Source organism: Triturus cristatus, chromosome 1_2 (assembly GCF_964204655.1).
Source record: "Triturus cristatus chromosome 1_2, aTriCri1.1, whole genome shotgun sequence".
Classification (NCBI taxonomy): domain Eukaryota; kingdom Metazoa; phylum Chordata; class Amphibia; order Caudata; family Salamandridae; genus Triturus; species Triturus cristatus.
Window position 1 is genome coordinate 64,906,360 of NC_140580.1, and position 22,682 is coordinate 64,929,041.

At 47.2% G+C, this 22,682-nt stretch overlaps 1 protein-coding gene across 2 annotated transcripts in view; it reads right to left on the reverse strand.

Moving 5' to 3' along the window:
- The window catches only part of ABRAXAS2 (abraxas 2, BRISC complex subunit), a 313,192-nt gene that overhangs the window by 35,763 nt on the left and 254,747 nt on the right, over positions 1 to 22,682 (reverse strand). For both annotated transcript variants that reach the window (XM_085601520.1, XM_085601512.1), the window contains exons 7-8: positions 13,061 to 13,145; positions 9,111 to 9,222 (exon numbers count right to left, since the gene is read on the reverse strand). In XM_085601520.1, coding sequence (XP_085457646.1) covers positions 9,111 to 9,222; positions 13,061 to 13,145 — 197 coding nt within the window. The remainder of the gene's footprint in view (positions 1 to 9,110; positions 9,223 to 13,060; positions 13,146 to 22,682) is intronic.

Below are 22,682 nucleotides of genomic sequence, written 5' to 3' on the forward strand. Positions count from 1 at the left end.
GCGGACATAGGACGGTGTTTTGGCGGTATTGTGGGTGGAGTGGAGGTTAATTCGAGACAGTAACCGTGCTGGATAATATCCCTGACCCACCTGTCCGTGGTGATGGCTTTCCACGTGGACAGGAACCGCTGGAGTCTCCCCCCGACAGGTGTTATGTGGTCGGGGGGAAGGGAGAGGGCGTCACTGTTTGGTCTTGGGTGAGGACCTGGTGTTGCCGTAACCGCGTCCTCTGCCCTTGGTGCTGGAGCCACGATATCCACCTCTGTTGTTTTTATCGTAGGTGCTCTGTGTGCCCCCTTTATTGTATGGCTGCTGTGACCCCTGTCCTCTGGCTGCTCCCCTATTCCCGGGGCGACGAAAGGAGCCACTACGAAATGTCTGCGTTTGCAGCGCCCCCATTGACTTTGCAGTGTCAGTGTCCTTTTTTATCTTTTCTAAGGTGGTGTCAACTTCTGGTCCGAATAAGTAGTCTGGGTTGACTGGCTGATTCAGGATGTTGTTTTGAATCTCTGGTTTGAATCCGGAGATTCGTAACCAAGCGTGTCGGCGTAACATGACGCTGGTGTTTATCGCCCTCGCGGCTGTGTCGGCAGCATCTAGTGCGCACTTAATGGATGCGTTTGTAAGAAGTTGTCCGTCTCTGATGAGGAGCTCCGCTGCCTCTTTGTATTCTTCTGGCAGATGTTGGAGTAGTGACTCTAGCGTGTTGTAGTGTGAACGATCGTAGCGAGCCAGGAGGGCCTGTGTATTGGCAATGCGCCAGATGTTTGCTGCTTGAGCTGCAATCCTCTTGCCGGAGGTCTCTATTTATTTATTTATTTATTTTATCAATTTATAGGGCGCAACAGCTACCCAAAAAGGGTTTCCCGGCGCCTAGACACAGCTAGATTGAGGACAGAGAAGGAGGTGACTGTTAAGTGGTTATTGTTCATACAGCCAGGTCTTTACAAGCTTTCTGAACCTACAGTAGTTTTCTTCCTTCCGGATACCGGGGGGAAGCGTGTTCCACAGGGAGGGTCCCAGATAGGCAAAAGATCTGCCACCTGTTCTTGCACGTTTAAACCTTGGTATGCAGAAACAGGCTGCTGTCTGTGACCGGAGGTTTCTCTTGGGCGTATAGAGGCAGGCAAGAGATTGGAGATATTTTGGTGCTATTCCTGCTTTTATTCTGAACATGTAGTTCAGGGCCTTGAAGCGGATTCTGCTCTCTATCCTGAGCCAATGAAGATTCCGACGATGGTTCGAGACTCCAGAGTTCTTCGAAATATTACAAAGGAGTCTGACCGCAGCGTTTTGCGCTACCTGTAGTCGTCCGATCACAGATTTATTTGCGCCCAGATAGAGGATGTTGCCGTAGTCAAGCCTTGATGTGATAAGGGCATTGACTACGGTCTTTTGCGTTGACACTGGCAACATCCACAGGATCTTCCTCAACCATTTAGCTATGGTGAGACAAAGGCCGGTTACTTTGCTGGCCTGTTTGTCCATGGATAAGGCATTGTCCAATATAAAGCCCAGATTTCGAGCATGGGACACCGGGGTAGGAAAAGTGCCCATCTGGTCCGGCCAATGTGCAGGGTTCCAGAGAACTTGATCCTTACCCAAAATCAGTATTTCCGTCTTGTCGCCGTTCAATTTTAACTGGTTTGTTGTCATCCAGTTCAATATTTTTAATAGTCCTTCCTTGAGTAACGACGGGGAGTGGGCACAAGATTCAGATAGGGAAAAAATGATTTGGGTGTCGTCGGCATAATTCATAAGCGTTAGACCTAACTTTTCAACAAATTCTGCCAGAGGTTTAAGATAGATATTAAAAAACAGAGGGCTCAGGATGGACCCCTGAGGCACTCCATGTGATGCAGGTAGGGTGTCTGACACGGCTTGTGCAGATGCGATCTGAAAGGTTCTATTTGCCAGGAAGGATTTGATCCAATCCAGAGCCTTTCCTCTTACACCATTTGTATATAGCTCTTTAATAAGCGTTTCATGAGAGATGGTGTCGAACGCCGCACTTAGGTCCAATAACACAAGTGCGACCGTCTGGCCTTGGTCAAGAAGTTTTCTGATGTGTTCAGTGACACCTAACAGGGCGGTTTCAGTCGAGAAACCAGCCCTGAAGCCAGATTGCGAAGGATGGAGTAGGGAATTTTCTTCTGCAAAAATGGCTAAAGTAGAGTGTACGTGTCTCTCAAGACATTTAGAAAAAGCAGGGAGCAGAGATATAGGTCTATAATTGGCCAGTATTTCTGGGTTTGCAGTAGGCTTTTTCAAAAGGGGTGTCACCATGGCATGCTTCCATAAGGCTGGGACAGTGGCGAGATCGAGGGATAAGTTTAAGAGATTGGCAATGATTTCCAAAGACTGGTCATCCAATTTTTTAATAATTTTAATAGGGATGGGGTCCCTAGGGGAGCCGGATTTAACAGTTTTTAGGATTCCTTTCAATTTCTCTAATGAAAGAGTCGGCCAGGCTTCCAGTAAATTTTCACCCAGAGCAATGGGTTGAGGCAAAAAAGGGCCAGAAAGAGGGGGAGGGTCAGGATCAGAATTTTTTGTCTTGATGTCTGAGATAATTTTATCGATTTTCTCAGTAAAGAAACAAGCTAACGCCTGGCATTGTTGTGTGCTTAGTGGGGGTGCAACAGCTGTGGTATGTGCGCCCGCCAATTCCTTGACTTTGGAAAAAAGAGTTTTAGGCATGTTAGTTGCTTCGATAATTGTTTTAGAGACAAAAGCAGCTCTCGCTTTTGTACAGGCAGCATGATAATGATTTCTGGCTTCATGATAGCTTCTTTTGGCATTAGGGTCGTACTTTTTACGCCATTTGCGTTCTAGTACTTTGCATTTTGATTTTTCTATTTTAAGGCTGTCGTTAAACCATGGGGCTGGAGGACGATGCCTACTCCCTTTGGTGCGAGTAGAGGGCAGACAATTATTTGCTGCATTTGTTAGCCAGTTTTGTGTTTCAATTGCTACGCGGTCCATGTTGGAGTTTAGGCTTGGAGAGTTATGTTTTAGTGCCGCATTTAAAGCATCGATGTCGACTGACTTCCAATTTTTCCTGAAAGTGACATCAGTGTTTTGTTCCAAACTGGGGGAGGGTGGAAAAGTAATGCTAAAATTAATGAGATGGTGGCACTTTGGACTCCTTGTCTGGGGGAGGAGCATCACCTGTTGTTTGCGAGTGTGCTCGTTTGCGAGCGTTAGCAACCACCATGGAGTCCAGAGGTAACTGACCTCTAATGTACATAGGGTCCCCGGGCGCAGGCTTGTATTTCTTTTCAATCCTGGGGTTCAGCACCCGTGCCCTGGTTGTTTCCTTGAAAATGTCCTTTGCTGGCTTGAGGACACCTTTCAACATAGGCAAAGTCTTGACAGTCCTCTCAGAGGAGGCGAAAGTGTCCACCAGGAAGTCGTCCTCAATGGTGTCAGAGTGGAGTTGCACTCCATGATTGGCCGCAGCACGTTCTATGAGGGCATTGAAGGCAGCAGTGTCCTCTGTGGGAGATGTTTTTGCGCCATAAAGCTGCGTGTCCTGGGCATCTGTTGCGGTACCTTGGTCCGTAGGGTCATCCCAAGCTTGATCTGGGTCCTGCTGCTCCTCAGGATCTATATCCCTAGGGTAGGTGGTATCATCACCTATGTAATCCTCCATTGCGTCCGTGTCGGAGGGTGTCGGAGAAAAGGACTGGGGATCCGGATAGGGGGCATGCAGGCGTTCGTATAGAACCGGTTCCGACTCTGCTGGCAGTTTCTGCTTCAGAGGGATTCTGTAAGAGTCTAAGGCCCGCTCTGGCGTGGCCTTCCGTTTTCGGAGCATGAGTCTGCCGGTGTCGGCGTCGATGAATTGAGACGGTGAAGGCTCAGTAGGAGAGTGTCCAGTAGATGGGGACCTCGTTCGGCGGACACATGTCCGGATCTCGAACATCTTCGGTGCCGTGGACGGCGGCAAACCAAAAGTGATGTTGGCTGGTGCCGGAGGTGCCTTTGGAGCCTTTTTCGGGTCGGGGCCCAACGTGGACTGGAGGGCTGCCCGTTCTTTGATGCGTTGCAATGACGCTGCAACTTGTCGTACCGTAGAGGTAGGCGTTGACTGCTTCGGAGCCACAGGCTCATGGAGCCGAGGAGAGGTAGGAGCGGTCGACGGAGTCGATGACCTGACCTGTGTCGCTGCCTTCGAAGTGGACTCCGATGGAGCGGCCATTTTAACTTTGGTAGTCGGGGCCGACTGCTTCGGTGCCGGGGGCCGAGGCGCTTTTGTGGGGCAGACGGCCCTCTTTTTCGGGTCGGCACCGACATCCGCTGCAGCGAGTTCGGCGACGAAATCCCGTTTAGGGCGTTCGGAGCCGATGGACTGTGCCGGCGTCGAAGGAGTGGAGGTCTTCGAGGGCTTCGAGCCGACCACTGCCAGTTTCACTTTCAGTTTCTGAGGAACTGGTGCGACGATTGGTTTCGGTTTCGTTGAAGGGAAACCAGTCTTTTTCTGTATTAATGGCTCCTGCTGGATGTTCAAGGCCGGGCCCGAAGGCGGTGCCGAAGAACTTATGGATTGATCTCGGGTAAGGCCCGGAGGCGATCCCTCGACCGGAGCTGTAGAATGACGCACTTTGATAGCCTCCGTTTCGACGGGTAGGCCCTGCTCTTCACCAGAGCTGTCTCCTTCGGCCCCAAAGGCCTCACCGTAGTCCCCTACCTCGTCGTCGGCTTCTTCCCTGTGAAAAAGCTGTTCATCAGCGTCTTCCGATTGGGAATCGTGTTCGGAAGCGGGGCTGGAGTTTATTTCTTCCACGCTTTCAACATCTTCGTCCTCGGTGCTGAAGATGTTGGCCGGGGCCGGTGCCGATTGCTGCGCTTCTAACCTCGCTGCCCGTCGATTCCGGAGAGTCTTCTTGGATCGGAATCGGGCACAGGCCATACATGTCGATTCGTCATGATCCGGCGAGAGGCATTTGTTGCACACCGGGTGGACGTCGATGTGGGGATATTTGGCGTGGCATAAAGGACACCGCTTGAATGGGGTCCTCGATTCCATCGTCGATGGTCGGATGAAACAGATCCGAAAACTGGAAGAAGTTTCCAAACTAATTAAGAAAGCTGTCGACACCGAGCGGGAACAGTACCGACGAAAGCTAAAGGCCTTTTGGCCTTAAACGAAATTTTTCCTAACTTGAGCTAAGATAAGCACATCCGAACCCAATGGCGGAAAAAAACAATCTGGGGATGGAGAGGATGCCCATGCGCACTGTGGTCCAGGGGAGGAGTCACCTATCTCAGGATACTTCGAAGACTCTTCCAGGACAACAACGTGCAAACATCCGGACCCAACACTAGGCGGCGATCTATGCACAGATATGAATTCAGCAGCCCACATGCCTCGAACCTGTAGATTCCATGCTTTGGGCTGGGATGTTTGCAACTTATTTTCTTAGAAGAAGTCTTTCGAGTCACAAGGTATAGTGACTACTCCCTTATTTTGGCAATGCGCATCAGCTCCATTTTTAGATTTTCTTGGGCCTGTGGGTGAGCATACAAATGGAAGAGTAGGTACGATGCTTGGTAACCATGCCTGAAGTTGTGTATATTAGGTTGAATATCTATATGAAAGAGAAGAGTTTCTGTGGCAACCATTGGTATCTGGGGAGGTGTGTGGACACGCGAGTCTACAGTTTTGAACAGATGCTTGCACAGTAAGTAACATTTTCCGTGCGTAGCATATATGGCTGTAGATACACATGCCCTGCATAGATCTTAAGCAGTGGTCAGCCAGCGGATGGTGCAGTTAACTCCTTTAGACAGTCTAACCAATTCTAGCTTGGTGGAATGTTAGGATATCCTCCCATAAGGGTTTAGTAAATGTGTGTGTAATGGAGCATGTAGCTGCCTTACAAAATGTCAATTATACAGATATTATACAGGAAAGCCATTGTGGCCCCTTTCTTATGAGTGGAATGCAGCCCAGATGGGCAACAAGTGTTCTTTTAGCTTTGGAGTAGTAGGTCTGGATGCACTTAATACACCTAGCTGTACCTGCCGGTGACGGAGGAGGACCTCTGTGAGATTTAGCAAACACAATGAAAAGATGCTGTGTCTTGCAGGAAATCCTGGTCCTGTCAATGTAGTGCATGGGGGCATGTTTTACATGAAGAATGTGAAGGGCCCTCTCTGCTACCAAATCTGGTTCAGGGAAGAAGACTGGGATCTCTATAATTTGGTTGAGATAGAAAAGAGATATCACCTTTGGTTGGAATTTGGGGTTGGTCCAGAGGACCACTCTGTCATTATCGACCTGATAGAAGGGCTACTCTACAGTAAGCGCCTGTAGGTCGCTAATACACCTTATGGACGTAATAGCAACAAAGAAAGTGAACGTCAAAGAAAGGAGCTGTAAAGGGCATGAGTGCAGTGGTTCAAATTGAGGGCCCATGAATCTGGTAAGAATAATATTAAGATTACTGACCGAGGCAGGAAGAACTCTAGGTGGGATGACTCATTTGTATCCTTCCTTAAAACTCTTAATGACAGGGATTCTAAATAGTGAAGAGTGTTCCTTGTTCTGCATGCAGGTTGCATCAGCAGCCAAGTTAAGGCATATGAAAGTGTAAGCTAGACTAGATTTCAGGAAGTTAAGAAGGTAACAGAAAATATCCTGGACCGCAGGTTTGAGAGAGTTCAAGTGCTTTGGGAAGTAGTAGTGGACAAACGTTTCCACTTGGCAGCATAACAGGTGTACAAAGTGGGTCTGCATGCTTTGAGAATGTCCAAGCATTTTTGATGGAGTTTGAGGAAAGCAACTCTACGACTTTATGAGCCAAATGGCTAGATTGAGCTGACTGAGGTTTTGGTGTCTTATTCTGCTTTGGTTCTGCGTGAGGAGGTCTGGCCTGTTTGTGAACTTCTTGTGGGCAACAAGATATCTCGAGAAGCGTCGAAAAGCATGGTTGTCTGGCCTACATAGGAGCCACCAGGATGATGTTGAGGGAGGCTTGCTGAAGAGTCCCGACCACGTACACAAGGAGTGGGAGGGGAGGAACAGCATAGGCAAAACTCCCTGACCAGTTTATCCATAGGGCATTGGCCATAGACTGTGGGTGCGTAACACTGGAGGCAAAATCTTAGAAATCTGGCAAAGGGGTAGACCTCAGGGACTTATCCTAACTGCGGGAGCGGGACTTAGGGTGGAGTTACCACTCGTGGACTTGTTGCTCCATTTTGCTTAGCAGGTCTGCAAAGTTACTATCCAATCCCACGCAGTACTCCGCTAGGAGGTGAGCCCAATGGTGAATCAGACAAAGCCAAATAACTCTGCACCAGTGCTGACAACTGCAGGGAGTGTGTGCCGGCTTGCTTCTGTAGAAAGTACATGGTGGGGATGACTGTGTTTACGAGGACAACTTTGCGCTCAATTTCCCAAAGGAAGGCCTTGAGAACTAGGTGGATGGTCAAAGGCTTGAGGCGACTAATCTGAGAACCCTGTTGTGGTGACCAGATGCCTTGTACTGTTAGGTCTTAAAGATGCACACCCCCTTCTTGAAAGTACAGCGTCCGTGGTGATGGTCACCTTTGGAATCGGGTCCATGAAGGGTTGGCCTTGCAAAAATGTTGCTGCTATTCCTCCATTGCAGAGAGCGATAGGTGCTGGACTATATTAAAACTAGATCTTCCCACTGACTCTCAACCTGTGATCACTGTGCCATTAGGCACTGCTGGAGAGGACACGTGCAGTATGGCATGAAGGAGTGTGGCTATGAAGGAGGCTATCATCCCTGGGAGAAGCATCACTGTTCTGACAGTGAGCGGACAATGTGGGTGAAAAAGAGGCAGTAGCTACTGGAACACCTGTACTCTGGGTTGGCTGGGGTTAGCTTTGACAGCGACAAAGTTAAGAATGGCCCCCAAGAAGGGTTGAATCTGAAGGCACAGGTGATGGGATTTGGTGGCATTTATGGTGAATCCCAGCCTGTGAAGGAGGAAAATGGGGACTTTGCTGAGTGCCAGGCACTGCTGCTTGCCTACGCTCTTGATCAGCCAATCTTGAAGTCAGGGGAACAAGTAAATATCCCCCTTCTAAACTGGGCAGCTACCACAGCTAGGGATGTAGTGAAACACTTGGGTGGTGGTGGTGGTGAAGCCGAATGGCATAATTTTTGAAAGAATAATGCTGGCCACTAACTAAAAAGCTGAGTTAGGGGCAGTGAGCCGGATGGATGGTTACATTTCAATGTGATACTCATGGGGTGTAAAATGACAAATGCAGGTAGGATACAATGTATATTTGCCTACCTTTGTTTTAGGGGGCTGGCTGTTGGAAATATGTGCATGTAAATACCTAGTTTACCAAACTGGTTGTGTGGTAAAATTCCTTGACTGACAGGAGATAGGATGTTTTTAGAAATAAAAATAAAATAACCAATACAATAATTTGCATCTGATAAACTCATGTAGGTGTGGCTCGCTATCTGAGGCTGTACTATGAGTCCTGTTAAAGTAGACTCATCTTCAGGAAATCACAAGATGGATGCTTGTAAGGAGAACGTCAGATCGTGTGTGAGGTTGTGGAAATGTTCAGTTCTGTGGGCATAGGACAAAGTGATCTTTGAGCATTACACCAGCCACATAGACACAAGCTTGGAAGGTAAGGAGGAGATTTGTTTTCCTGGGTCAAAAGTACCATATCTCTGGAGAGTATAACGGGGCAACAGGTCTCAGACGAAAGCTGCCAGCAATCTAGAGCCAGAAACTCCCATACGAGGAAACGATATACCTTCAACAGTTGACAGGAGTGGGGATGAAAATGCCCTAGCACCAGATGGCAACAGAGCTGATTTAAAACTTCCCTTGGTACAGATGGCTGCAGGGCTGAGTGAGTGCTCAGGGCAAAGATGGCTTCAGGATAGGATGATACTTCTTGTACATGTGTGTACAAGGCTAGGATGACACTTCCCCTTTAAGGACTGCACTGAGGACAGGTGGACCCTTTCACACAGCCCACCTTTTATACAGATGGGGCTGTGAGTCTCATGTGGCACATTACCTGGCTCAGAAGGTTACATCATGGCACATCTTCCAGTGCAGAAATCTGCAGCTTCAGGTACAACACAGCATGTACTCACTTTCTCGTTCTCGCTCCTCTTTCCGTTCGCCGATTAGTCTTCTCAGTTTATTAACTTCAGTCAGGAATGATTCCACAACCCTCTCACTTTTCTCCACATCGGCACAGACCACCTGAAAGCAAAAAAAAAAAAATTATACTCACAAAAGCTACCAACTTGAAAGAGGAAATTAAAAGTGGTCAACACTAATGAAAGTTAAGGACAAAGATCCATTGACAGTCACAAATATATCCAGAGGTCCAATGACTGACTACCTGCAAAATCCTGCACATAAAGACCAATATTACCTGGAAACATACAACACACAGCGACATATTACCTGAAAACATAGTATAAATATCAAAAGTTACTTCCTGGAAATGAAATGAAAAATATCACAGGCTGACAATCCTGTGTCAGTGGATGGTCTTTAAAACAGGCTCCTCAAACTGGGTGAGGTGGCCATGACACAGGAGAAGGCTGGCTGATTACTTAATACATAATTTAGTGCTCTGCAGAAAGCAGAGTGGCTGGGCAGAGTATTAGATAGTGCTTCAAGGAGTTGAAAAGCAACGCACCCTATAAACCCGGCTTGAAGAGGTCATGTAGGATGCGCACTAGGTATCTGCAATTTTTGTTTAAATGGACAGTAATATACTTTACAAGATTTCATCTAAGGGTGGGAGAGCAGATAGCAGGCAGCCCTCATCAAGTCCTTACAGTCTGCTGTTAGTTTACTGCACCTGGGATTATGGAGATAACATTTTAAGAGCATTTTTCCTTGCTTTATTCGGTGAAACAACTTGTGACATATATTAGAGCAAGAGGATTGGTGAGGCGGGTGTCTTCCTTTTTACTGGGCTGGAAGGCCATTTCTTTGGACCAGTGGGTCCTTCAGATCTTAGAACGGTCTTATATCCTACCTTTCCTGCAGGCTGCATCCTTCATCCCTCCTCTGCCCTTCTTTGACCCGACCATCTTTCCATTCTGCATTAAGGAGATGGTAGCACTCTGCCTGAAAGGAGCTGTGGAGTTAGTACCCAAGAAGAAAATGGGGTAAGCTTATTTCCTTGTTTCTAAGGACAACATCGACCTCCAACTAATCATGGACCCTAAGGACTTGGATTTATTCCTCAGAAATTAGAAGTGAGTGATCCTATCTCTGATCCTGCTGGCGTTGAAAGTGGGAGAGTGGATGGTATCACTTGACTTATAGGAAGCATATTTTCACATTCCAGTCCTGCCATCCCACTGCCATGCCATTGCTTTGTTGTGGGTTGTATGCACTACCAATTTGTGTTACTCGCATTTGGCTGAATATTGGCACCTCATGTCTTCATCAAGGTTGTTACAGCACATGTCAGAAGTTTGGGCATCCCAATCTTGCAGTATCTGGATGACTGGATGATCAAAGCCAGATTGCCAGAGCAGAGGTGGTGACTCAGCATCTGCAGTCTTGCTACTGTTTGACCTGGACTTTACAATAAACAGGCTCAAAACGAACCTAGAGCCCTCCCAATGCCTCCTGTTCACAGGGTCAGTTCTGGACACTACACTTTTCCCTGACTTCCATCTTTCTCAGATAATTGTTGACATCCAGGAGAAGGTTGCATCCTTCCTAGGGGGTATGAGAGTTCCAGTCCTGAAAGTATTACGCCTGCTAGGTCTACTGGCTTCGTGTATTCTTCTGGAAACATGTATTCTTCTGGAAACGCATGCACATTTGCATAGAAGGGCTCTGTAGTGGTGCCCCCGCCAGCAGTGGTCCCAGGATAGGAGAATCTGCCGGACTCCATTGCAAGTTTCCCAAGCACTGCAGCAGATTGGTATATTTGAGGAACGAGGAGAACCTGTACACTTGAATAGGCTTCCGTTCACCTCTCACTTTGGTAGTGACTGATGTCTCTGCCGTAGGGTGTTGGGCTCCTCTGGCAATCACAGGCCCTTACTCTTCAGTGGATCAGGTGCTTCCCATCAAACTGATGGTACTGTGGGCAATTTGGCTGGTATTCAAGGGCTTAGCTTCCTCGAACGGAGATCAGCCTGTCCAGCTCTAGATGGACAATATGATGGCATGTGCACTAGTAGGGGGATCGGAGCTGCTTCTCCTTTGCCAATAGACATGAAGGTTGTGGTCTTGGACACACCGTCAAGGTAAGTAGGTATTAGCCAATTACCTAGCAGGGTCTCAATGTCAGAGAACAGTCGGAATCAGCACTATCTTGCCAATCCTGAATGGCGCCTCCTGCCGCAGGTAGCCCAAGCCATCAACGCCCAGTAGGATAAACAAGTGGACTTGCCCGCCTCCTCTGAAAATGCCCAATGTCAGCAGTTCTGTTCCCTACAGTATCAGTTGAGAGGAGCTTTGGGCAATGCCTTTCAGTGGAGGTGGAACTTTCAGCAGCAAAATGTATTCCCCCACCACCCTTTATTTTTCAAGTTCTGGGGAAGATTCATTAAGTCATTCTAATCGCCTGGGATTGGCCAAGGAAGTTACAGTATGTAGACTTCTGAAGCGCCTCACTCAGTCACCTACTCAAGCTGGTATCCAGCCCAGACTTCCTTTCCAAGTCGGGGAGGAGGAGGGGGGGGGGGGGGGGGGAGAGAGAAGGAGGCGGAGGAACCATAATGCACCCCAGTGCCCGAGGCCTCCACCTTCATACCTGGAGATTGAGAATCGACATCTAAGCTCCTTTCAGTTGTCATCGGAGGTGGGGGGACACACTTCTATCAACAGTACCATTTCTTGGTGCTCACACAACAATGTAGACCCTCATCAGGCCCAATTATCCCACATCTTGAGGTTCACACTCCCCCCTAACCCAGAGGGCATGAGAGACAGGCACTGTAAAAGGCTATTTGGATGCGTTGTTGTACCTCCTCTGCCTCCCAGACCAGTATGCTCTGTCCAAATTCTGTATTGTGATGCATTTTCTGAAGCCGTTGACTAAACTGGAGCCACAAACTCCTTTCATTGTGCCCCATGCAAGGACCTTAATCTGGTTTCACATTTTTTCATAGGGTCCCCGTTTGAGCCCCTTTACAGTTGCCAGCAGAAAATGTTAACCCTCAAGACAGTGTTATTGGTGGTGATCACCTCAGGAGAAAGGGTTAGTGAATTACAGGCCCTAAGTTTCTGTCATTTACCTAATTTCAACGGATAAACTGGTGTTGTGAACCGGGGCTGCTGTCCTCAGAGTGGTGATTCCCTTTCACCCAAGCCAGTCCATCACCCAACCAACCTTCTTTTCTCCGTCCAACCTCATGAAGAGGAGGAGGAGCACATGCACAGGTTGGATCCTAGTCCAGCAGTCAGCTTCTAACTAGATCACATACAAGTGGATTACAAGCTCTGTGTTGGGCACTGTGGTTGCAAGAAAGGTGCAGAAGCGGACAGTGTCCAGATGAATTATTCTCTGCATCAAGACCTGCTACGCTTTGGCCAAGAAAAAACACCCACTCCCCTCCACTCCCGCCCCAGAAGGATTCTGGGCTCATTCCACCAGATCTAAATCGTCAACCTCTGTCCTTGCCAGAAGGTTCTTATTACAGAGATCTGCAAAGTAGCTATATCAGCACCTCTAAACCCTTTTGCAAAGCATTACTACCAGGATTACGAAATGCATAGAGATGGCTACTTCGCTAGATGGGTCTTGCAATACTTCCGCATCTAACCATACATCAACCGTCCTCTTAAGGAAGGTACAGCTTTGCGAATCTAGTCTACAGGTGAGGACTCTGCGGGTAGAAGTAGCCATTAGAAGAAAAAGGTACTTAACTGCAGTAGCGATCTTTCTGGTGCAACCTGAAACCTACCAAAGATGCTGATCAAAACAGACTGAAAAACACACAGCACACAAGCTGCTAACACTACCTGCAATCGCAGGACACACATTTACTAAAACTTCCTGCAGACACTGTTAAACACTAACCAATATGACCCAGATGTACAAAGCAAAGCTTAGTCTTACCTGGACCTTTTCTTGTAGAGCATTGTAAACCTGAAAGATTGCCCGAATGTCCTTAATTACTCCATCTTTGTCAAAGAAGTCCATGCTGAAAGGTTAAAAATATTTTTCTAGTTGCATTACACTCACATACAAATTTTACCTCATTCACAATACATTTGATTGCACAGTATTCTCTTCTATATTTTTCCAGAGAATAGGCATTAGCTGTAATATTAATTTCTTCAATATTTTACCTGTTATACTGTTACATATTTACGATGTGCAATGTAAAAACGGAGTTTCCTTTTCTCACACTCTGGCATGTATTCTGAATCAAGTCTGTGCTACAGCCAATATGAGAACTAATCAATGAAGCGGGGCTAGCTGGTGCTGTGGCATTCCTTGACGTGTTGTGATCCCTCTGTCAGGGCAGAGGTAAGCACAGGGAAGAACTACTGACTGACAGTCTTACTGGAAGCAATATCATATTCCCCTGACATATTCAGCTTTTGTTTTCTTACTTGCCATATATATCATGAATACCTCAATACACATTTCATGTATTAAATGATTAACTCAATCATGATGACATATGTTATTGCATTGTTCCTCAAAGTCTTCTAAGCACTCTCTTCTCTCTAGGACGTGCACTGCAAAGTCATTATACAATGAACATATGTTTACCCTACCATGGGCACCTTTCTTTCATCAAACCTTCACTTTCTGTGAGTGACTAAAACTTGGTAACCACAATTTGATACAACAGTTACTGCTGTCCTCAGTACCCCAGCCTCAGTCTTTTCATATTCTCCTCACCCTGCATAAATGGATATCAGCCTACTTATTCATTCACAAAGCATTTCCATCTCTATCGATTTCTCTCATATTACTTCTTTTAATTTTTTCTCATTTAAATGTATTTTCTTTAGGTCTTCTCATTATATATAAACCACTCAGTCCTCTGATGACCTTGAATGTGTGCAGACTTCTCTCCCTCACATATCCACTTTGTTTCCAATTTGCGACTTAAACTTTCATTTAACAGATAATACTTTCATGGAACCTCTACACATTCTCACAGGATCTTTCTATCTTGGCCTGCTATCTTTGCTTTCACTCACACTCATGCAGGTACTTTGGACTTTGTTTTGTTTGCCTTCATCTTTAGGTTTCAATCTGTTTATTGGTATACACTGGAGTACCACCTACATCCAAAGGCTGGTAGACAGAACATAAACGAAGGCATGTATTCAATAGGAAGATAAAAAACAAACACTGAAGCCAAGCCCCTCTCCCAAACTGGGGTCTTAAACCTCCACCACCCTCCAAATAGCCCCTGTCACACTACTCTCCATCGTTCACAGTGTCCAATGGCTTCATATCCTAGCTCAAGGTGGCCTGGCAAACATCATATATTCCCCCATTTACCCACTACCGCTCTTAGGGAATAATGGGCTGGACAAAGCAATAGTGTTACAAGCAGAGAGGCGAAGCACCATTAAGTATCTAGGGGACACGAGTTAGCTGCATTCTTGTTGGAGAAAGTTACAGCATGGCCCCCATGGTTTCTCAAAGAACACCTCTTTTGCCCAAGTGTTGCTTAGATTTTTCCCATTCCAATTAGGTTCCAAAAATGGGTTAGCCTGCCCCATAATCCGGCACTGTCTCTCAGCCCCACAGCGTTAAAATTGCCTATCTAGCCACAGCCAGGGCCATCGCTCTCCCTTGGCATGAGTGCAGTGGATAGAATATAGGCTGGGAATGTCTGTGTGGAATATTTTGTTGATACTGCCAAGTACTGCAGACCAATAGGGCTGACTATTTGGACAGTTCCAAAAAAAGATTGTGTAAGGGTGCTGGGTAAGCCACATACCCTCCAGCACTCCAGGGACTTACTTGGGTACCAAGTGTGGACCCAGGTGGGCAGGTGGTATCAGTACTTTGTGCGCTAGATCATGGCTTGTCTTCCTGGGCACTGGTTTCGTTTGCACATGTGCAATCAAATTTTCCCCCATTCCTTGTCTGTTAATGTGAATACTAGCTCTTTTTCCCATCTCTTCTGAGCAGTCATTCGGGATTGTAGGGGCGCTCTGAGGAGTAGTAAGTCAGAGACCAAAATGTTTACCATCAGATTAGTGACCAGCCATTTCTCAAAAATGGGGGTAAGTGGGCAGGCTGCAGGTCCTTACATTTCAGGCTGTGTCAACAAGTGGCGTATTTGTATGTAGTGCATGTACTCCCTCCCTGGCAGGCCGTAGTACCTCTGTAGTTGTTCAAAGGGCTGCAACCCATGTTGGTTGTAAAGCTCCCCTATAAGCTTACAGTTTGTAAGTTGCTAGGCCAGGACATCGGTGGCAGGAACTTGGGCTTGCCTATTACAGGAGTCATTGGGGAGGGCATGAATGTCTGGACCAGCTGGACAGCTGTATAGTCCCAGGACATCAGAGTGGCCTGCATTACCAGGGAGCTATACGCTCCCCATAGTCTGTGATTCTTGGGCAGCCAGGAAGCCTTTCACACAAGAATGCCGGCGACAGATAGATCCATAGAGCTCCAGTACTTCTTGGAGGTTTTGTGGTATCATTCTACCAGGTAGCGCAGTTGGGTGGTTTTATAGTATTTTTGAGGGAAGGAATCCCCAGTCCTTCCTCAGATGTTGGGGTGTATTTTTGTCACCTCGGCATTAAGGCTTTCTTTCCCTTCCAAATAAACCCCTCTAGTAATTATTGCATCACAGAGAGAATACCCCTGGGTGGTTGTAGGGCGAGCAGCTACATGTAATACAATATTTTCGGTAGTAGTCTCATCTTAATTGCCGCTATACTGCCTAGGTAGGAAAGTCTCCCAATCTGCCAGTTACGTAAATCCCTACGAGCTACATGGAGGAGGTCTGAGTAGTTCTGGTCTGCTGTACGCTCAACTGTTGAGCGAAGTTTAATGCTGAAGTATGGTGATTGGTACAGAAGACAGGGTATTGTACCTGCCGCATGTTTCTCCCCGGGGTCATTAAGGGCTAGGACCTGTGACTTTTGAATTAAGGGCTAGAACCTGTGACTTTTGAATGTTTCCTTAAACCCAGATTACAAAATTAAAGAGTCTAATTCATTAAGTAGGGCAGGAAATAAAGTTAGCGGGTTTATAAGTGTCAAAAGGACATCATCTGCATAGAGTGCCATCTTATGTTCTGTGAGCTAAATGTGACCCCTGTAATGTGTGGGTTTCTACGTATTGCCTCTGCTAGGGGTTACATATAAAGGCCAGCGCGGAGACAGGGGGAAGCCCTGTTTAATCCCCTTCAGTATTGCGATGGGACCCGAGGATGTGCCACTGAGGCGGACCCAGATGGTCGTTGCCACTGAACACCCACATTTGAAATTTGGGGCCACTCTACTTCTACCAATCAGGCCAAAAACAAAATTTTTAAAAATCGGAAAACTTCTACTAGACATGCAGGTCTAGTACCTTAAATAATCTACTCGACCTAAATGTAATGTACTTTACACATAAATTGGTCTCATTAGATCATCCTAGGCAAATACTTTATTTTCAGGAAACACCTTTTTCTTTATTATCACATATGAGAGCACTTACTAATACAAGAGTTCAGCATTCCTGCAGTCCGAAAAAACCGATTCGGTTTGATTTTTACTAGACTAAACGTTTGCTCAAATGCATAATGAGAATCCAACCCACATATAGGGTACACATGACCCCGACTTGCCCCTTAGTTCACTAATAGCATTACCATCAGGCCAGGGGCAGAAATGTTTCCCAGTTCATCTTTAAAAACTCACTTTTAATACATATATTATTAAAGCATGAAGTGGTAGAGCACAGTTATTTCGAGACAGCACATTTTGCATGGAAAGGGTTCCCACTAACATGCAGTTTTACTTATAAAACTATATAGTATATAAACAATCATCCGTGGTAATTGGGTTTAACCCCTTCGCTGCGGCGAAAATTCCGCCGCAGCGCTGGGGGGTGCGGGGGGGGGGGGGGGGGGCAGCGCGGTGGCGCGGTGCTCATGACGGAGCCACTCCGTCATGAGCCACAGTTGGGCTGTGCTCATGACGGAGTGGTTACGTCATGACTCCGCCCACGGCGCTAATCGCCCGCACAGGCTGGGAATTAGCGCCGCGTGGGCGGCGTGGCTGCTAACGGCCGCAGCATGACGGAACCACTCCGTCATGAGCACACGGCAACCGTGGCTCATGACGGCGTGGTTCCGTCATGAGCACGGAACGAGTTAAACAAACCTTTATTATTTGCAAATCACCAAATGTTCTGATTTGTTTTCATCCTATTAAAATATTTTTTTCACATTATTACAAAACAATGGCTTTCATACTCACTTCAATTTATTATGAACTGTGTGTACAGTTCACTTCTTAGCTACTTAAATGTGTTAGAATAAAACATGGCATGCTAAAGCCACTCATTTCACACTTTTTGTACACTACGTTTGTCAGAATTTTCACTTTGCAAAATTCTCCAATGTTGAAGTCAAAGAAAGAAAAGTAATTGTAGATATAAACTGACTTTTGACCTCGGACTCCAAATGCAGAATAAATGTGACAAGATAAAAACAAGATTTAAAGGCATCTTTAATTCTCCTTCACTTTGTGAGTGAACAGAACACCTGTTAGACAGCTCACTAAAAGGGGCAAGTAGGCCCAAAATATAGCTCGCTTTGATAAAATCTGTGTGGGCCAGGAAATTTGTCGATGCCTACAAATGTTTTTTCAGCATTGAATGATAAAAGAAAGGCCGACATTTGGACACAAGAGGTCTTAGTTTATGATGTGAATAATAGGTTTTGTGTTGTCATAACCACTTTCGAGGATAAACCCCATCTAATCCGGACTCCCAAGGTTGAGGGCTAGTCACCAGGCCAGAATGCCTGTAAAAATATTTGCACCCATGTTAAGAAGCGAAATGGGGCGATACGAGGAGTGGGGGGGGGGGGGGGGGGGGAGGGATCCTTGGGTATAACAGCAAACAGTATAACAGCAAATAGGGCCATCTGCATTGTTGGTTTGAGCGCAGCAGTGTCTGCAAAAGAGATGTACAATTTAGCCAGTTGTGCACTAAAGGTCTTGTAAAAAGGCTGCTGTAAACTCACCTGGGCCTTTCCCAGTGTGTAGTTTGGAAATGCGAATGATGACTTCCTCTCCCTTTATGGCCCCTTTTAGTGAGAAAGACTGTAGTTTCGTGAGGGACAGCAGTAGAATCACGCCTAGGTACACCTGCATGGCTTTAGAGAGGGAGGGGTCTGAAGAGTGTGGAGTAGCATGGCCGAAATGCCTTTACTATATCCTCCGCAATCAATGTATGCAGAGTCCCCGATGTGGGTGGTGATTTGACAGCAGTACCTTTCTGCTGCTTCGCCCAGACCTAGTAATTTACCTGCTTTTTTTACTTCCAATATAATATCTATGCTTGGTGTGTAATAATGCATATTCCGTTGCGTCTCAATCTAGTGCTTTGAGCTGCGGTCTCGATTGTGAGTTGGCACCAAACCTTCTGAGAAAAGTTATTCTTATGTTGGGTCTCAAGTGCGCTCACCGTCTCTTCCAGCTCACTATACTTTGCCTTCCTGTCTGCGTTGAGTATAGATGCAATGGCTATAAGTTCCCCCTGTAAGACTGCCTTAAGGGCGTCCCAAAGCGTTGCAATTTGCAAGACAGACCCCTCATTCTCTGCCATATAGGAGGAGGTATGGCTGTGGATCGAGTCTGTAATTTCTGGCCTCCTCAGAAGGTTATCATGTAGTCGCCAATGTCAATGTTGAGGGTGGGGGGGGGGCAGGCAGGTTGTCTTGTAGGTTCCGTAAGGTGAGCCACACGGGAGCGTGCTCTGACAGGGAGATTACCCCTATGTCAAACTGCTGCACCTGGAGGATTAGCTGTGTCGTATCCAGGTAATAGTTAAATCTGGCATATGTTAGGTGTGACGCTGAGAAGCACAAGTAGTCTCTACTGTTAGGGTGATTAGCTCACCAGATATCCACCGGCTAAAGGTCCTTGAGCCATGTGTGGGTCTCTGCTGAGAAGGCTTCCTTTTTCCCTGCTTGATGTGCTGATCGGTCAAGATCTGTATCCATCACCATGTTAAAATCCCTGCCTATAAGTATCACCGGGTGTGGGATCGCCAGAATCTGAGATATTGCTTCACGGAAAAAACCTTCTTCTGCTTCGTTGGGAAAGTATATGTTACAGAGTGTGATTGTGTTATGTGTACTGCCAGCGGTCTATCCGGAAGCTCCGCTACAGTGGGGACTATTTTGCCTGGGAACTTGTAGGCTAGTAATATGGCCAGCCTTCCTCTCTTACCTGGGCCAAAGTACCAGACCTAGCAGATGAACCAGCATGAAGAAATCTGTTTGTGAGAAGTTGGCTTGGCATATGCTGGTCACTAGTTATAGTGGCCACCTTGCACCAGTCCAATTCGACTCTTATGGTAGATAGGTTTAAGACAACCTTTTAAAGAAAGCTATCCTAGTGGTAGCTGTGGAGAGCAGCCTTCAGGCTAAGTCTCAGAGGAATGTAAAGCAGCTTGTTTTACCTCATAATCTCTTGAATTACCAAATGAAAGGACACCACACAGGTATATATATATCAAATATATATGTATTTATTACTAGACACACTCTACTAATCTCTTTATGAGATTAGAAGACAGGTACACATTCAAATGTCAACGTTTCACAATAAATTAAGCACAAATATGGCTGGAGCCCTAGGGGCGTACCAGACCATACACTAAAAAAATGGTATAAGAATGCCGACTTGCAAAATGACAAGGCCTATGGCCTGGGGAATCGCTGGGGCTTCACTACTGCAGTGTTAGCAGGTAAGTAACAGGCCCACGGGAGACGCGTGCAGTGTGTGAACACAGCCGCGGGTTCCCTATTGTTTATAATGGTGCAAGTCGCGGTTTGATTTTTAAAGTTCTAGGGTACTTCGAGGAAGTCTACAAGCAAGCCACTTACAAGGTAAGTACTTCGAGGGCCAACACACACTAGGGCACCGGAGTGCACGAGTTACCTCACCCAGGGAAGGTGCATAGGTGTCTTTTGGTGTCGGGTCACGTCGCTGTTTTCTATGGAGACCAAAGAAGACTTGCTGCTTGCGTTGACTGAAGCAGTGTCCGGTGGAATCCAAGCCTGGATTCAAGATGAAGACCTGAAAATTGAAGGGACAGCGTTCAAAGTCACTTGACAGTGACCGGTGGCCAGGAAGATGGATGACCACGGATATCGGGTGATTTCAGGTAGTCGATGGTGTTTTGACTCTTTGCTCACGAGGTCCAGGAGAGTTCGACGATGACCAGCAGCTGGATTCGGAGTGTCCCACGACGTCTGCGGCTGATGGCGGTGTCGGCAACCGGATTGCAGCCAACAAGCCTTGGCAACTGCAAGTCTTGTGTAGACTGAAGAAAGTCGATGGTGCAGACCAGCAAGGTCTGAGGGACTCACCCAGCAAGGGTAAGTGAGGGCAGGTCTGGAGCAACCATGGGAGCCCTTTGAGTCGATAGGAAAGTCTTCGGGGGACCCACTAGCCAACGGGCAAGTGATCGCGAAGACGCCTCTTCAGGAAATGCTTCACCGGAGCCCACGGTCACTCGGGACGGGGTAGGCCTCTGATTTTCGATGCAAAACCTGCTGGAGGCTTGGGCCACAAATGGTCCAATGCACAAGTCCATAGGACGTCGTGAAGGGTTTGCGCTCGACAATGGTGCACGGTCCCCGGGTATTGCTGTTCCCCGTCACTCGTGGGGTCCACTCGCCACAGCTTTGCTGGGGACTCACAATGGCCGTCGAGAAGTCAGGAAATCCACTTCGGGGGCAGCAGGGCCTTCTGACTCCGGCGGGAGCGGGAAAGTTTGCAACCGTTGATTAAGGTTTTTGGTGCCTGTCAAGCAGGGGAGTCACTCCTTGACTCCAAGGGAGATTCTTCTGTCTTCCAAAGGTAGTGGAACATCGAAGGGCCAGGATTCTTCTTTGTAGAGCGTCGTCCAGGGTTATCTGTTTTGCAATGGGAAGGTTTGCTATCTTATAGTGAAGATAGGGGAGGGACTAGCTCTATGACGACTCCTCTAGGAGGGTCAGGGGAAGGGGTGGTTACACCCACTTCCCTTTGTCCGTTTTCGTGCCAGAGCAGGGGCAGGTAGCCCCTGAATCGGTTTGAGCTGGCATATGCACAGAGGAGCCTACTGCTCCCCCAGTGCAGGACTTCAAAGCACTCTAGGAGTGCACCCACCCAGCCCCAATACACTAAATCCTGTCTGGAAGGCGGTTACACCTCCCTGTGACAGGATGCCTATTGTTGGGCTTCCTCCACTGCGAGTTTCAGTCAGCAGCAGGAGGGCAGCCCAGTGTCTGTGCTGGTGGCATCCATTTTGTGATGCCAGGGCTCTATAGGATTTCTATCATTTTACATGCCCTCCCCTCTAGAAGGGTGGGATCATGCTCCCACATCAATGATTCCAAGTTGTTTGACACCTAACACGACATGTTTTGATGCAGTAATTCCAAAGTTAGCATTTTAATGCGCTTAAGAGTATATGGTTTAACCGCATCCACAAACCGCCATAGAGAATAGACTCTGGTAGCTGCAGAGGGGCCCTGCTCATGCAGAGGCACCCCCTCACATTGTAAACCAAGCACCCTGCCCTCAGGATTGATAGGGCCTACCATAGGGGTGGCTGACAGGTTTATATGTGTGTGTATGGTGAGATACAGAAACCTATATCTCAGTGAGGAGTGCTAACACTACCTCACACAGGCTGCAGTAGCAGGCCTGTGGTGTCAGATTGAGTCTGCTTCCCAGGGGTGGCATAAAACATGCTTCAGCCCCTGGTAGGCCTGTGAAGTGCCTATGCCCTAGGTACCTAAGGTACCATATACTAGGGGCTCATAAGGTACCACAGTATCCAATCACTAGTGCATCTAATATGCACACCAAGTCGTTTAGAGAGAACAGAGAGACTGGGGCCCTGATTAGCAGGGACCCAGCCAGACTATAGCCAGAAACCAGTGTATACATCAGAAAAAAAGTGGGGGCAATGTAAGTGCAGATCCTACTCTCCTACACAGTTCCAGTCCCTTTTAAGCACGTACATTTCTTGCAATAAGCATATGTCGCATCCGGAATCTTTAAGCATGCTCAGCACAGCGCTAGTCTGAAGAAAGTTGGTGACAGGTTTGAGTTGTTGCCGACACCGTTAAGTGCCCGGTGTCCGATCTTGGTTTAAAAAAAGTACCGCTGCAACCTCAAAATGAATGGCATTCATCTGCTAAGCAGCATCCATTATGGCTTCCTTCTGACTGTTGAGGTGCACACAGGTCAGGATATCCGGTGGAGCACCACCTTGGCTCGTGACTCTGCAGGTTTTGTCCAGTTGTATATCTTTTGTAAGTTCGGGAAGGATCTGGTGAAACAGGCACTTCACATGTTTCTCAATGTCCCCTTACTCTGTCCCTGAGGGATGCCACAGAAGCAACCATTTGATCTTCAAGACTTTTTTTCCAGGTCCTCCATGTGTGCCTTCAAAGTGAGATTTTGATCTTGCAGATCGACCGGTTCCCGTCTGTAATCATCTAGTTCCTCCTCTTTCACTTCACTGGTGTCCCCCAGAC